This window comes from Tarenaya hassleriana, unplaced genomic scaffold, assembly GCF_000463585.1.
Source record: "Tarenaya hassleriana unplaced genomic scaffold, ASM46358v1 Cleome12, whole genome shotgun sequence".
NCBI classification, from domain to species: domain Eukaryota; kingdom Viridiplantae; phylum Streptophyta; class Magnoliopsida; order Brassicales; family Cleomaceae; genus Tarenaya; species Tarenaya hassleriana.
This window is the reverse complement of record NW_010962392.1, coordinates 2382420-2397392: the sequence shown is the minus strand read 5'-3', so window position 1 is coordinate 2397392 and position 14973 is coordinate 2382420. Positions and strand designations below refer to the sequence as shown.

At 43.2% G+C, this 14973-nt stretch overlaps 4 protein-coding genes across 7 annotated transcripts; all 4 read left to right on the top strand.

Annotated features, from left to right (window-relative positions):
- Positions 1 to 273: 273 nt before the first annotated feature.
- Positions 274 to 3884, top strand: LOC104806640 (probable serine/threonine-protein kinase WNK5). The gene is made up of 7 exons (XM_010531629.2): positions 274 to 1026; positions 1556 to 1821; positions 1916 to 2139; positions 2228 to 2385; positions 2468 to 2798; positions 2896 to 3246; positions 3355 to 3884. Exons 1-7 carry the CDS (start codon positions 919 to 921, stop codon positions 3702 to 3704), a joined length of 1788 nt encoding a protein of 595 aa, XP_010529931.1. The 5' UTR covers positions 274 to 918; the 3' UTR covers positions 3705 to 3884.
- A 130-nt stretch (positions 3885 to 4014) lies between these two features.
- On the top strand, positions 4015 to 5801 carry LOC104806639. The gene is made up of 3 exons (XM_010531628.2): positions 4015 to 4807; positions 4876 to 5200; positions 5275 to 5801. Exons 1-3 carry the CDS (start codon positions 4296 to 4298, stop codon positions 5506 to 5508), a joined length of 1071 nt encoding a protein of 356 aa, XP_010529930.1. The 5' UTR covers positions 4015 to 4295; the 3' UTR covers positions 5509 to 5801.
- An 829-nt stretch (positions 5802 to 6630) lies between these two features.
- On the top strand, positions 6631 to 8433 carry LOC104806638 (CBL-interacting serine/threonine-protein kinase 22-like). The gene has a single exon (XM_010531627.1). The coding sequence runs from the start codon at positions 6735 to 6737 to the stop codon at positions 8019 to 8021; it is 1287 nt and encodes a 428-aa protein (XP_010529929.1). The 5' UTR covers positions 6631 to 6734; the 3' UTR covers positions 8022 to 8433.
- Positions 8434 to 9362: 929 nt separating this feature from the next.
- LOC104806637 (stress response protein nst1) lies at positions 9363 to 13095 on the top strand. 4 transcript variants are annotated; one of them, XM_010531626.1, is made up of 5 exons: positions 9363 to 9574; positions 9708 to 9862; positions 9954 to 11426; positions 11701 to 12641; positions 12766 to 13095. In XM_010531626.1, exons 3-5 carry the CDS (start codon positions 9978 to 9980, stop codon positions 12803 to 12805), a joined length of 2430 nt encoding a protein of 809 aa, XP_010529928.1. In that variant the 5' UTR covers positions 9363 to 9574; positions 9708 to 9862; positions 9954 to 9977; the 3' UTR covers positions 12806 to 13095. The 4 variants fall into 4 exon arrangements, with proteins under 4 accessions (XP_010529928.1, XP_010529926.1, XP_019057288.1 ...); XM_010531624.1 differs by having other exon boundaries at positions 9708 to 11426; positions 12771 to 13095; XM_019201743.1 differs by having other exon boundaries at positions 9708 to 11426.
- The last annotated feature ends 1878 nt before the right edge of the window (positions 13096 to 14973 follow it).

Below are 14973 nucleotides of genomic sequence, written 5' to 3'. Positions count from 1 at the left end.
ATTTAAATTGTATAGATTTCTATATGACCCAATTTCTTTTCCTTTTAGATCTATTTTTATTATTTCTTAAATTGTATACAATATAGTAATCATAGTGTAATCCAGTGTCTCTACTACATATCAAGAATTAGGACTTTTTTTTTTTTAATTATCGTCATAAATATAAAACTGGACTGTGGTGTGAATTAGATTATATTATTTTTCTATTACGCGATAATTGATAAATATTGGTAACAAATCGGACTATGTCAAGAGAAAAAAAATTACGCAATCATCGGTTTCCAAAAACTTTCCACAAGCTGTCCTTTGGAGAATAAAAAGAGGGCAAAACTCGGGTTTCTGGGTTTTCCAACTCGTGACTCAGATGGTGCTTCTGATGCCTGGCCACAGGTTTTTCAAATTCAGAATCCCCCTTTTCCCCCCCGCGAAACCGATTCCCTAAGGGCTTTTCTTTTTGTGTGATTTTCCGGGAAAAGGAGTGACGATCTTCGGTTTTTCTTCGCACCCACCTTCCCAATTTCATCGGCTACCGCCACATATCCTCTGCTTCCCCACCAAACTTCCTGGGCCTGTCTCTAAGATCCGAAGGGAAGGCAGATGATTTCGAAAGAGTACGAATTCAAAATACGACAAGGTGTTGTGGAAATGGCTTGGGTTATGCTCTGCGTAGATTATTCCAGACTCTTTTGGTTGCTCTTCGGCCTCTTCACCTACGAAAATCACGAAGGAAAACCCAGGATTTTCTAGCGTTGCCCCGATACCCTTTTTCCTTTTTTGTTTGAATCCACACCTTGTTTTTCTGAATTTTCGGTTTTCATCGTTGTGATTTTCGATACAGTACTCTCACATATATACGTGTAGCATACGGATTCGTTTCCAGTTGGGGGTTCCGAATCCTGATAGATCGGGTCCGGAGCCATGTATAAGACGACTTTTACTGCTCGGCTCGCCGGAGCTCGCGACGGCGGAGTTACCAACGAACCCTCACCCTACGTCGAGACTGATCCTTCCGGTCGGTACGGACGTGTAAGTTCTGCCTTGTTTTTTGCTGTGCTATATTTCAGTCATCACGATTTCTCTGTTGGGACTCGGTTGATTGATATTGTATAAATTCTGTAAATACCCGCTCCCGAAATCAAGGTTGAGAGCCTTGGATTGTGCAGGTTCTACGACAAGACGATCCCTTTCTTTGGGTATTCTCAACCTTGTAATGGAATTAGTATGGTATTCAGTTTCAGATACACACGAAAGCAAAATTTATGGATTTGAGTGTAGAGACCAATGATTGGATTGGAGCGTTGGAAAGTATAATGGTTAAACTGAGAGACCCAGTTGTCTGAAACAGCCACCTTCTGGTTTCTGTCTTGAAAAGACTTGTCCTTTTAGTTTCTTGGGTGATTTTCTCTTGAAGTGATCTAACGAAATCACTTGACGACTTCATTCCTCTATTCGTATCATTCATTTGCTGAATTGATGATTGCCTGTGTAGTTTCTATGTTGCTCGCTTGTCATTTCGCCCCGACTGTCCCTTGAAAATTTCGACATGAGTTTACAGTTCAGGGAAGTTCTCGGGAAGGGAGCAATGAAAACAGTGTACAGGGCATTTGACGAGGTCCTGGGAATGGAAGTAGCGTGGAACCAAGTGAAGCTCAACGAGGTATTCCGATCCCCAGAGGCATTGCAACGGCTCTACTCAGAGGTTCACCTCCTCAAGAACCTCAACCATGAATCCATCATCCGTTACTCCTCTTCCTGGATAGATGTTACCTGCAGAACTTTCAACTTCATCACTGAAATGTTCACCTCCGGCACCCTCAGAGAGTAATGATCACAACAACGATATCAAAGAGATTAGCAAACTTCTAGAGACCCTTGTTATGGTGATATGATCCCCGTGTTGGTTGTATCATTGCAGGTATCGTAGGAAGTACCAGAAGGTAGATATCCGAGCAATCAAGAGATGGGCACGGCAGATCTTGAATGGCCTTGCCTACCTACATGGCCATGATCCCCCTGTCATTCACAGAGACTTGAAATGTGATAATATTTTTGTCAATGGTCATCTTGGGCAAGTCAAGATTGGTGATCTTGGTCTAGCTGCGATTCTCCGTGAATCACAACACGCTCATAGCGTCATAGGTGCTCTCTCTCATCCATAAGATCTGGACCCTGATACCAGAATGACTGATTGCCTTAATACTGCTTTTGACATTGGATTATGATATAGGTACTCCCGAATTCATGGCTCCGGAGCTATATGAAGAATTTTACAACGAGCTTGTGGACATTTACTCATTTGGAATGTGCATGCTCGAGATGCTCACTGGCGAGTACCCTTACAGCGAATGCTCCAACCCTGCACAGATATACAAGAAAGTTACTTCGGTAAGTAAAAATCTTTGATCATTTTCTTTTCCGAGACAAAATATCGTGAGGCTTGATTGGCGTTTTCTTTGTTGCGGTTCAGGGAAAGTTGCCGGAAGCATTCTACGGAATAAAAAATGCCGAGGCACAGCGTTTCATTGGTAAATGCCTGGACACGGTTTCGATGAGGTTGCCCGCAGAGCAGCTCTTGCTTGATCCTTTTCTCGCCGTATCTGAAGATATCGACTCGGTGCCTCTCTATAGGGTGCTGCCACCGCCATTAGTTCAAAATTTGGCTCCAAACGGAACGGTGGTGGAGCAGCTGCCTCGTTCGGCAGTTGATCCGACGAGGACAACTGATATGTCAATTACGGGCACGATGAACTCGGATGACAACACCATTTTTCTGCAAGTACAGATCTCAGATGAGGATGGTACGTTTTAACCTTTTTTGGCGAGATTTCGGACATGAAAGATGTCGGAAAACCTAACATGGTTTCATTCGGTTTGTCTGATGAATAAAATCTGCAGGTCACATGAGGAACATTCACTTTCCGTTTGACATTGTAAACGACACATCGGTAGAAGTAGCTCTGGAGATGGTGAAAGAGCTGGAGATCACTGATTGGGAGCCTCTGGAAATCGCAGGGATGATAGAGGAGGAGATATCTTCTCTTGTCCCCAACTGGAGACGCCAGTGCCATGCCCATGGCCCTTCTCTTGCGCACCACAGTTACCAAAATGATGATGATGATGACGACAATGGAAAAACGCACCGTTTCTGCGCAATATCATCGTGTTCTTCCTCTCTAGATTCTCCTGTAGCATCGGGGAAACAACCCAACAAAAACATGGGTTTCAACGACGATGATGAACACCGAGGTTAGTAACCTCTGTAAAGGCTTACATCTCTTTCGGAGATGCACAGTTTGTGGAAATGGGTGTGGCGTTACCAGTATGGATTTCTTTTTTTTTTTTGTCCCGATGCAGATCATCATGTCAGAAGAAGCGGTGATGGTTCGAGCTCGAACAGCTCGTTCAATTCCTCGACACCACAAAACGGAGAGGAAGAAGAAGAGTCAAGGGACAACACTGGGGAAGGAGTTAAAGAGAGCAGAGACAAAAGCCGAAACTCGAACAGGGTATGTCCGGAGAACAGCGGACGGAGAAAGCCGAGGCTCCAGAAAATCAAGTCACTGGTGGACATGAGGACGCAGGTGCTGCATCGATCTCTAATGGATCTCATCAACAAGAGACGCCGTGGCTTCAATACTGTCCAGAACATCAACGATCTCCACCGCCCGCCCCCCAATTTCTTACGACCAAAGTCCCCACCTTAGATCTTGTCCTATATCCTATATAAAGCCTCTGTTTTTTTACTGTTCTTCATCGTCTTGAAGTTATATAACTGTCTGTGAGCTGTCTGTGAGCGAAGAAGCTCTGTTTGTTTGTAAGATTTAGTTTGGAAGTTGTTTTTGGCTTTTTCTGTTTCCTGTATAATCTTACAATTTAGACGTCAACCATATACGTGTATATATATATATATATATGCATATATTTTAGCAATTATTTATTTCCAATCAACTTACAAAAGATCTTCAGTTGCGAGTGAGATGTCCTGTCCCCATGACTCGATCATATACGATACATGTTTTTTCAGGTCGTGGGTATGTATTTGCATATCATTTTAAAAAATTGTCGTACTTTTTTATACGAGGAGCGTTATGACGTGGCAACATATCAGAGCTTGTCCATCTGGCATCCCTCCTTCAACAGCGAAGACGATCGAGGGTGAGGGTGCATCATCAGAATTCCAAACTCGTATTCTCTGACACGATCCCATTATACAAATACTAAATGTAAACCGTTCTTCTCCATTTCCTCCGACGATTCGCATTGTTCATCTCCATTCTCCGATCTCCCTCTCTCCCATGGCGATGATGCGCACCAGGAGCCAATTGAACGCGTCGTCCCTGGCGCCTCCTCCGCCTCCCCCGTCTCCCATCCCCACCGCCAAGGGATCTCGCACCGCCGCCAGCGAGGTCCTCACCGAGATCATCGAGAGATCCGTCCAAATCCCGGAGCTCACCCTGCCCGATTCCTACAACGGTGGCGCGTCTTGCGTCACGCGCCACCATCCCATCCCGGCGGAGATAGATTTCCGGCTTCTGGCGTCTCGGAGGACCAGCTCGGTGGATCGGCTGATGCGATCGGCGCGTGAGTTCGGGGCGTTCAGGATAAGCTGGCACGGGATATCGAGCGAGGAGGTGAGGTCTCTGGTGAGGGAATCGGGTCGGGTTTTCGGAGTTTTGGAGGAGAGAGACACCGGATTTCGCCGGAGTGTCGTCGGAAACAGGGACGAGATCATCTGGGTACGGTCTTGGACCGACCGCATGGACTGGGCTCGCGAGTATATCGGCCCTGAGCGCTACCGCTGCTTCAGGTAACGGAAACCGATTCATGATTCAACCAAATCAACAGCATGTTTTTATCGATTTTCCCAACCTGCAGCCAAGAAATGGAGAACGTGGCGGAAAAACTGGAAGCGATTGCGAAGAAGCTGGGGCAAATCATCGTGGAGAACGCGACAAAACAGAGCGAGAAGAGAATCAAGAGAGGAGAATCAGTGCTAAGTGTGTACAGGTACAATCACGAAAACATCACAGAGCAAAGCCCTCCATTGCCCCGGGAGAAGAAGGAGGATTCGCTCGACTACACACTCTGCCTTCACCTTCCCGCCAAGAACTGCGAGTTCCGGGTCCGGTCAGGGAAGAGTCCGCTCTCTTTCCACGCAGATCCGGACACCATTCTTGTCACTTTCGGCCGCCAACTTGAGGTACAATAAACCCATCCATGTGTCTGATACTGTTGTATGTACGTGGGTTTCTCAGTCGTCTGTTTTGGACACAGGAATGGAGCGTAGGAGAATTCAAAAGCCATAGAGGAGAGATCATATATCATCCAGACGCGTACGGATCACGCTCGTCCTTCTCGATAGAGCTAAAGTGTACGTCTCTAAGCTTATCGATGGGTTACACCAAAACACCCTCCAAAGCATCATTCTCCATGACCGATCAGCTCCTTGCCTTCGTCGTCATTCTCTCCTTGCTCCAATTCTTGGCCTTTATGGTTTCCAAATCTTGATGGAAAACGCAATGCAATGAGCGTTTAGATTCTCTGGGTCGCGGTTTACAAGGGATTGGAACTCTGCTTCTTTTAGCCTAGAGAGGGGGGTGCTTGCTTCTTCGGGTCCTTTTTATGTGTAAACTTGTCCTACTTATTTGGCAGATTGTGTGCGCGTGGGAACACACACACACATATATATGCGTGGGTTGTACACAAGGCAAGACTCGGGTTTGGTTTCTTCAAACGAAACTATTGATTTGCAAATGAAATGCGTAAATAAACATGTCATTTGGTGTACCAAAACCTTAACGACCTGAAACCTGACGTGTCATATCGTATTCTATAATATTGGAAATCACGAACTGGTAGCAGTTTTTTAAGTTAGATATCTGATTATTCATATCTCATTTCCCTCACCTTTTCAATACCCGAGGGGATTATTATTTATTTATATTAAATTCTTAGACCGACTTGGATCCACGCATCCATCTATCTGAATTTCCCTACCATTTGTTTTTTTTACAAACCATATCAACGCTTGCATATGAATATAAACACTTTTTATTCGAATAATGACTCTGGCCAAAGTTTTTGTATGACGGTTTTAATCAATATATAAGGGTCTCGGTTAGCAATAAGGAATTCCTTGTCTATTTTTTTCCTGAATAAATTATATTGTTTGCTATATTAGAACGCCTCGAATTATACGTTCGGAAACAAACGGCAAACCAACTATATTTTAGATTAGACATCGAGTTGTTTTGGGATCGATTGTCGGTTTTCATCATCTATATCACGAAGAAGTCGATTATCTTTTTATTCAATTTATTTTAGTGTAATCAATTCTGATTTTAGATTGGTTTTTTTAAATACGACTTTTAATTAATAGATTAAAAAAAAAACATGTTGACGGGTCTGTATATACGTGTAAGACTGCAACGTTTCTCCACGTCGTTTTATCGATGAAGCTGGAAAACATAATATTATTAAGTTTTTAACCAAAAGTCGAATTATAAATCAATAATTTTTTTATAAAAAAAAAGAAATCCGACCAGTTTGCGTCTATTGAAATAAACAACCAGTTGAAATAGAAGCTGTCCGGATGTGATAATGGTTTCTTTTTTTAATATAAATATATTTTTACAGAAAGGGTGGTGGTTACGTGGCAAACAAGCCAACTTATTTATAAAAACAAAGGCAAAGGAACAGAGGAGAGAGATAGCATATCATATGTTGTTTCAGCAATGGCGGATGACTCGGATGCCGACTCGGTGATAGTGAACGTCACCGGAGACGACAACAAGTCTGCCCTGTTCGGGAAATACGAACTCGGGAAGCTCCTGGGGATGGGAGCCTTCGCGAAGGTGTACGAGGCGGTGGACGTCCGTACAGGCGAGGGCGTGGCCATCAAGGTCGTCAACAAGAAGAGGTTGAAAGAAGGGTTGACGGCTCACGTTAAGCGTGAGATCTCTGTCATGCGCCGCCTCCGTCACCCTCACATCGTGCGCCTCTTCGAGGTGCTGGCCACCAAGACCAAGATCTACTTCGTCATGGAGCTGGCCAAGGGCGGCGAGCTCTTCTCCAGAGTTTCCACCAACCGATTCACCGAGAATCTCAGCCGCAAGTACTTCTTCCAGCTCGTCTCCGCCGTCAGGTACTGCCACGCGAGAGGCGTTTTCCACCGTGATCTCAAGCCGGAGAATCTTCTCCTCGACGAGAATCGCGACCTCAAGGTGTCGGATTTCGGATTGAGCGCCATGAGGGAGCAGATTCAGTCCGACGGGATGCTCCACACTCTCTGCGGCACTCCGGCCTACGTGGCGCCGGAGCTCCTCCTCAAGAAGGGCTACGACGGAGCCAAGGCCGACATCTGGTCCTGCGGCGTCGTTCTGTTCCTCCTCAACGCCGGTTACTTGCCCTTCTCCGACCCCAACATCATGGGTCTCTACCGTAAGATCCAGAAGGCTCGATACAAAGTCCCCGACTGGACCTCCTCCGATCTCCACCGTCTTCTCCGGCGTCTCCTCGAGCCCGATCCCGACCGGAGAATCACCGTCGACGAGATTCTCAAGGACCCGTGGTTCAAAAAAGGAATAGATCCGGGCGAAATCGTCAGAACCCTGACGGACGACCACGATCTGGAAGAGCAGGCGAAGAATCTCAACGCGTTCGATCTGATATCGTCGTCATCGTCGGCGAATCTCTCGGGTCTGTTCAAGAATTTCGTGACGCCGGACCACTTGGAGCAGTTCGTGTCGGACGAGACGCCGGGTGAGATAATGGGGAAGGTGGAGTCGGTGGCGAAGCAGATGAGTCTGAGGATAGTGAAGAAGACGGAGAGGGGGATGAAGCTGGAGGGTCCGATGGGAGTGGTCAACGTAGTGGTCAAACTTCAGAGGCTGACGGAGGAATTGGTGATGGTGGAGATCAACAACAAGCAGCGAGAAGGCCTCGTTTGGGCCGACGCCCTCAGGCAAAAGCTCCGCCGTCTGGTTAACCAACCGGTCTATCGCCTTCCTGCTAAACCCTGACTCCTGTTTCCCGGTTTACGGATCTAATTGAATGGGGGAGGACCGGTTTATTTGTGGTCCGCTCGAGGATTCGCAGAGCATTTTGGTACGGATCCGGTTAAACTCGGTTCGGTTTAAAGCAATGGAAGATCACGTTGGAGATATGGAGAGAGAGAGGGGAAGATATTCATTTCATCTTATTAGTAAATAGTCCTTTTGCGAGCCCCAAAGACCAAAAAAATGCCAAATGTCCAACAATATATATATAGCATTCGAATAAAAATGGTAATAACCTATATAGCTTAGATATCTTATATGTATACAGTGTGCATTAACAAATATCGTGTGTTTTTGGTAAGACAAACAACAAAATGCTATGTACCGCCTGTTGCTTGGTGGATTTGGGGTACGATGAGAATCATTTTTATTATTATCATCATTATTGTATTTTTGTTTGTTTGTTCTTGTGCTTCAATCGTCGATTCATCATAACTATATTGTATATCCTTATATATATATGTATGTAGGCAGCAGGTCATAGCATAGTCTGTCTCAATTAATTAAAGTGCAGAAAATGTAATTCTTATTAAAGAAAGATCACCACCTTGAGTTGTAGTTATGTTATGTATGGAAAGCCTAGTTCAGTCTATTAGATCGTGAAAGTCATATTCTTTTCTTACATGGATGTACTTGTGATATTTTTTTGTTAGAGGTGTCAATCGGCCCGGTTTGGCCTAACCCGATCCGAATACTTATTTGGTTTGAATATTTTGGGTTCGGACTCGCTTCGGACCGATTTTTTCGGATCTATATAGTTAAGTTTGAAATCCGACATTATATATCGGATCCGACCCGACCCAATCCGGCCACATAAATTCCTTTGTAAATCTTATTTTTTTTTTAAAAAATATATTGAGCTTTCAAATTGATCTGACTCGAATCCGAAGCCCGATTCGAGTCCGATCCGAAAGTCCAATTTTTTTTGGATAAAAAAACATAAACCGGAATCTATTAAATTTTTGGATGGGATCGGATTGGATTTTGGATCTGAAACCGACACCCTAATTTTTTTTATCTATTCAAATAAATAAAAAAATATGATCATAGAACTAGAAACGCGTGTACCCGACATCATAAAAAAAATTAATGAACATCTACAAATGGTAAAAATTATGAGAGTTTTATTTTATTGAATTTTAGATTAGTTTAGTTTAATTAAATCGTTTTAGAAAAAAAAAGGAAAAAAAACATAAGATGAGTGGGGCACTCACCGACTGCACAATATGACCCGGTTCAGGCTTAGTTCGACCCGAATACCCACCCGGTTCGTGGCTTCTCCTCTCTTTTGGCTTCCGACATTTTCCTTCATTTCTCCTTCCGTCTCTCTTCTCTCTCTCAATCGAAAATCTAATCGTCTTCTCGTCTACGGTTTCTTCGCTGGAAAGAGAAATCGGGTCCCCCGATTCAACCCGATTGCACTCCGAATCCGAAGCCCCTCGAATTCCATCAACCTTTTGTTCCCAATCTCGAGGCTCTCCCTTCGTTGATTCTCTGCTTCAATGGCCGCTCTATCCGTAAGTCCCCATTTTCCCTCTCTCGTTTGATTCGCATCCCCCCGCGACTTCGTCCTATATTTACATTCGCTTCGATTTTCATTTTTCCTACACCGTGTTCTCCCGTCTGATTTTCATGTCGCTGGTGCTCTAGGTGTTTCTTTGATTATCAGAGGGTGCGCGATTGTAATCTTAGCTAAAGTTGTCTGGACCTGGGACTTCTTACTTCCATGGTGTGCAATCTGGACGGAGGATTAGGGATAGGGTTTTCCGTTGCGAGCGTGTTCCTTGGGTGCTAATTTTTTCTGAGTAGGGTTTCTTTTTCGTCTTGATTTGGTTTGATAAGGAGAAGACTAGGGGTTGGCTTGAGAGGATAATGTGTATATTGTGTGTTATTCAGAAGTGGTCTCGCCGTGTCGCGACGATGCTGCCTTGGTTGGTCATTCCGCTGATTGGACTTTGGGCTCTGTCTCAGCTTCTTCCACCGGCTTTCCGTTTCGAAATTACTTCACCGAGGCTAGCTTGTGTTTTTGTGCTTTTAGTTACTTTGTTCTGGTACGAGGTTTTGATGCCTCAGTTGTCTGCTTGGCGGGAGAGGCGAAATGCCCGTCTTAGAGAGAGGAGGAGGTTGGAAGCTATTGAGCTGGAGAAGCTAAAGAAAACTGCTACCAGGCGTTGTCGTAATTGCTCAACGCCTTACCGGGACCAAAATCCAGGAGGTGGCCGGTTTATGTGCTCGTATTGTGGGCATATTTCCAAGAGACCTGTCTTAGACATGCCTTTGCCTCCTGGATTAGGCCTTTCTGGTTCTGGGATCTTGAAGGATCTTGTTGGGAGAGGTGGCAAGATGTTGAATGGAAAGGGATGGACTGAGAATGTGTGGACACATGGACAAGAATGGCCAGAAATCGGGACTTGGGCTAGCGGGGCAAACTCAGCACGGTCCAGCTATTGGCAGGACAACAGGGGCGGTGCATTTGGAGATGATGAAAATTGTTTGGTGGAGAAATCTTATTCTGGTGGCGTCCTTTTTGCTTGCCGGTTGCTAACTTCCTTTTTCTTGAGCATTAGATGGCTATGGAGAAAGGTTTTTAGGTTTAGTTCTTCGGGTGATGAATCATCATCTGATGCAGACCAGAGACGGTTGTTGGCTAAGCGGGGTGAGCATGGGACCAACTATAATGAGAGTAGGGGAGAGAAAGCTCGTAGAAAAGCTGAGGAGAAGAGACAAGCTAGGTTGGAGAAGGAGCTTTTGGAGGAAGAAGAGAGGAAGCAGAGAGAGGAGGTTGCTAGGCTTGTCGAAGAACGCAGAAAACTAAGAGATGAGAAAATTGTGGCTGAGAGATGCAGCAAATCATCACTGACTGCCAAAGACAAAGAGAGCAAGAAGGAAGCAGATAAAAAACGGCAGGAGAGAAGGAGAGAGAAAGATAAGGCCTCTAGTAAGAGCAATTCCGATGCTGAAGAGCTGGACAAGAGAACAGGAAAGGAAACTGAATGGAAGCGGGAGCTTGATAAGAACGATCGTCTGGAACATCAGAGGCATGTGTCTGAGAATTTCCGGGGCCACCACTTGGAAAAGAGACATGGGCATGGAATAGAGAGTAACACCACAAGCAACCATAGCAGGACAAGTACTGGCGGTAGGTACTTTGATCGGATGAAGGGTACAATCTTGTCTTCCTCTAGGGCCTTTACTGATAGCCGGTTTTTTGGGAAAGGTGTGAATACTTCTACAATTGCAAAAGAGAACAAGGTCATCAGTTCTGCAGATCATTCTCATACCTCTATCCATACAAGGGATATTAATCCATCTCACTTGGTGGGTGTGAAATCTGTCACAAATGGGGTAGAAAGAAATGCGAGCCATCCTGTAAGTTCTCTCATCAAATTTTTACGTTTTCTGGAGCTATTATTGTGTACTTGAGCATGTTCAAAGACATAATATATCTCCTTCTCTATACTTGACTCAGCTATCAATTTCATTGACGCTGTTTGCTGAAAGGTTTATAAGTTTCTTCTTTTTTCTTTAGTGATATTAGAATATCATTTTGCCGAATATTCAGGTTGAGTGTCGAGCTCTATTTTTCTCCAGTTTAAACAAAGCCAGTGACTAGAATTTTAAAATGTTTTCCTTTTCTCTTCAGGTTGTTTCTGAACCTCAAGCAAGTGGAGGGCCCAGAAAATCATGGCACCAGTTATTTTCTCGTTCATCCTCTGTTCCTGTTTCCTCCAATGTGAGTGTTATCAGTAGACCTAGTACGAAGCCTCAGGCAGCTGTTCAAAGCTCGCACGTTCCTGGTCAAGTTTCTCCAATACGAACCTTTGACAATCCGATCAGTTTTGGGCTGCCATCACCTTTTACCATGCCAACGTATTCTAGTGGATCTACTACCAGTAGTTTAGGTTTCCCACCAGCAACAGAGATTGGTCTTCCTCAATCCGGGGAAGAGACTCGTGAAGAGCCAGAGCTTTTTGAAGATCCATGTTATGTTCCCGATCCAATATCTCTGCTGGGGCCTGTTTCAGAATCACTTGATTTAACATCTGAGTTTGAAACAGGCGTAGGACTGGAAAAGCAGCATGCATTGAAGAAAACAACATGTTCTGAAGTCAACAAGCCATCTCCCATTGAGTCACCCCTGTCAAGATCACGAATTGCTGATGAAAAGCAATCTGATGATGGGATATGGCAAATGTGGAAGAGTTCCCTTGGCCAAGACAGCCTTGGTTTTGTTGGTGGACCAGCGGGCTGGCTTATAACTCCAGAGAGTAGTAGTAGATCTAACAAGGAAGACATCATGCATTGTGTACCTCAGAGTAGGACAACATCGTTGTTTGCGAAAGAGGATCCCAGTGCTTATCCACACATGGACCGTCTGGGAAATGATCAGAGAAGTGGGGCTTTCAGCCCTGTTGCTGGTCTGAGCAAACATGATCCCTGGTCACAGAAAGCGTTTTTTCCAGCATTGTCTGGGACTGTTAGTCCGCAAGAAGGCGTCCATAAAGATGGGACGGCATATGGAAGTCCGACGGGGTCAATGCCTGATCACCCGTTGGAGCATCCTTCTGCGAATCACTGGCTCAAGTAAGTGTTGTTTTGATCCTCTGCATATGTAGTTCGCTGGTGGTAGATGTCGTCATGCCTGACAAATGTTGATAGCCAGAAAGGGGTGTAATAAATATCTAATATAGTTATTATGGTATGAAAGGGCAGCTGTTGCCCAGAGGATGCACGGCATGTCTGAGTGAGAAAATCTCGTGGTGGTGGCGAAGCATTCTGAGAATGGTGGGAAGCAGTTTGTGGAGGAGGAGGAGGGGGAACATGTACAGCCGTCGTTTTCGTAGTTGAAAGAAGGAATCAGAGACATTTGGTGTTTTTATTCATTGAAGCAGATATACATCCTCTTGTCTTCAAGGAGGATTTCGTCTTTTCCTTTTTGAATTGTGGAATGTGGGGTACTGAAAAGACAAAAGATTTAGCTCCGATAGACTCGCACTTACCACGTAATTAATTATCAGGCTGCTCTTGTTTACTTTTATCCTCTTCTTCTTCTTTTTCCAAAAAAATCAAAGAGAGATGGATGACTTTGAGGATGAACGGCCAGATGCGAGTGAAGGATGGATCCAACGGCTGAGATGAGTCGTCTCTTGATCTGCTTGGTGGTTCCGCCGATGGAAACCATCTCCCCCGAAGGCAGCCGAGAACCTTATCTCCACCAAAATTATTGGGCTTTTATGAGGAACCACATTTCCCATTTTCCAAATGACAAATGACTCTAAATGGGCCTTTAAACTTTATATACATGTGTTGTATTTTAATAAGTAAATATTGCATATGACTGTCATACGTATACGTATGATCTGATAATGCTTACACCAAACGTGAAAAAGATGAATTCGTCAACCATGCAATTGCATTTCCTTATTCATATAAGAAGAACAAATTTTCAAAATATATATGCGGGTGGATATATATTTTTTAAAACATATCTTGTACATCTCTGAAGTTGATGAGGCCAGGCTAGCTCATTATTATTGGGCCATTTTTTGTAATGGGCCTACAATAAATTGGAGTTCCTCATATCTACAATATATGTCATATTATTATTATTAGTAATTATGAGCAAAAATATATATTTATGAATACGATATTGTATATGTAAAAAATGTGATAATTTTTAACAAATTATGTGTTTTTGTCATGATAAACAGTATGACAAAAAAGTTATATTTCATGAATGTGCTAAATAAACTCAAATATTATAGATATTGTAATATGTTGATTCTTCATTTTTTTAATACATTTATTTACATATTAAAAAACCGAAATGAAAAGGTGATAGCTGCAAATGGAATTAAACACGGCTAAAATATTTATTAAAATGGGACAACCCAAAAAAAAAGGATCATGGTTTCTTCTGGAGAATTGATGAGTAAACAAAATATGTCATTGAAGAGGAACTATATTATTTCGTGTATTTATAATATTTTGTTGGAATTTTGGAGGCATAAACTGTAAACTCAGTCCAACCCTGTTTTTTTTTTTTTTAATAAAAAAAAATTATAAATGTTAAGGTCATCACTTTTCATTGTACCCGCTATTTTTATATTTTTGAAACCCTAATAAAACCCGAGTTTTTACATTTGTTTTTTGTCGCTTCGGTGTGAGGTTGACAGTACACAGAATCAGACCGAAACAAAAGAGAAGAGAGTTCTCGGAAGAAGGAAAATGGATCAAACACGCCATGGCCCCATCGCCCTTCTTACCTTGCAGAACCCACCAACTCCCATCATCACCTACCACCATTCCCTGTTTCTCTCTTTTTCTTTACATATATATATATATATATTGATGTTGTGTAATTAATACGTGAAGAAGAAATTATGCATATATTTGTATACGTTAGGCAAACGCATAGTATGGACCAAAAATCACGCTGCTGCTTTTCTTTGGGAGCAGAGCGTGAACAAAGTCTGCCCCACTTTCGTTTTCTCTGGTTTTCCGATAAAGTTTATCATTCTTGGGAGACATCAAATCTACAACACCCAAAAGAATAGATGGGTATGTATGATCAAAGCGTTTTGCACTCTCAAGTCAAAAGTTTCAAACCTTGTAAAAGCTTTCTAATCATATCATTAATTTATATATTATGCTTTTAATACCAATGGTTTAACAAATCTCTAATCATATCATGTTCATTTCTCGGTGATTAATAAATGTATATAGTTTAGTAGAGGGTAACAATAATTTTAGTTGATTAATTGTTTAATTTGCAGCTTATGGGAATGAACTGGAAAGTGTAAAGTTGAATGTCAACATGATTGATGCCCCTAATTAAAGTGTTTATTTATTTGATTAATTAAATCAAATCCCCAAATATCCCCGTGAAATGCAAGGTAGACTTTGTAGAATCTGG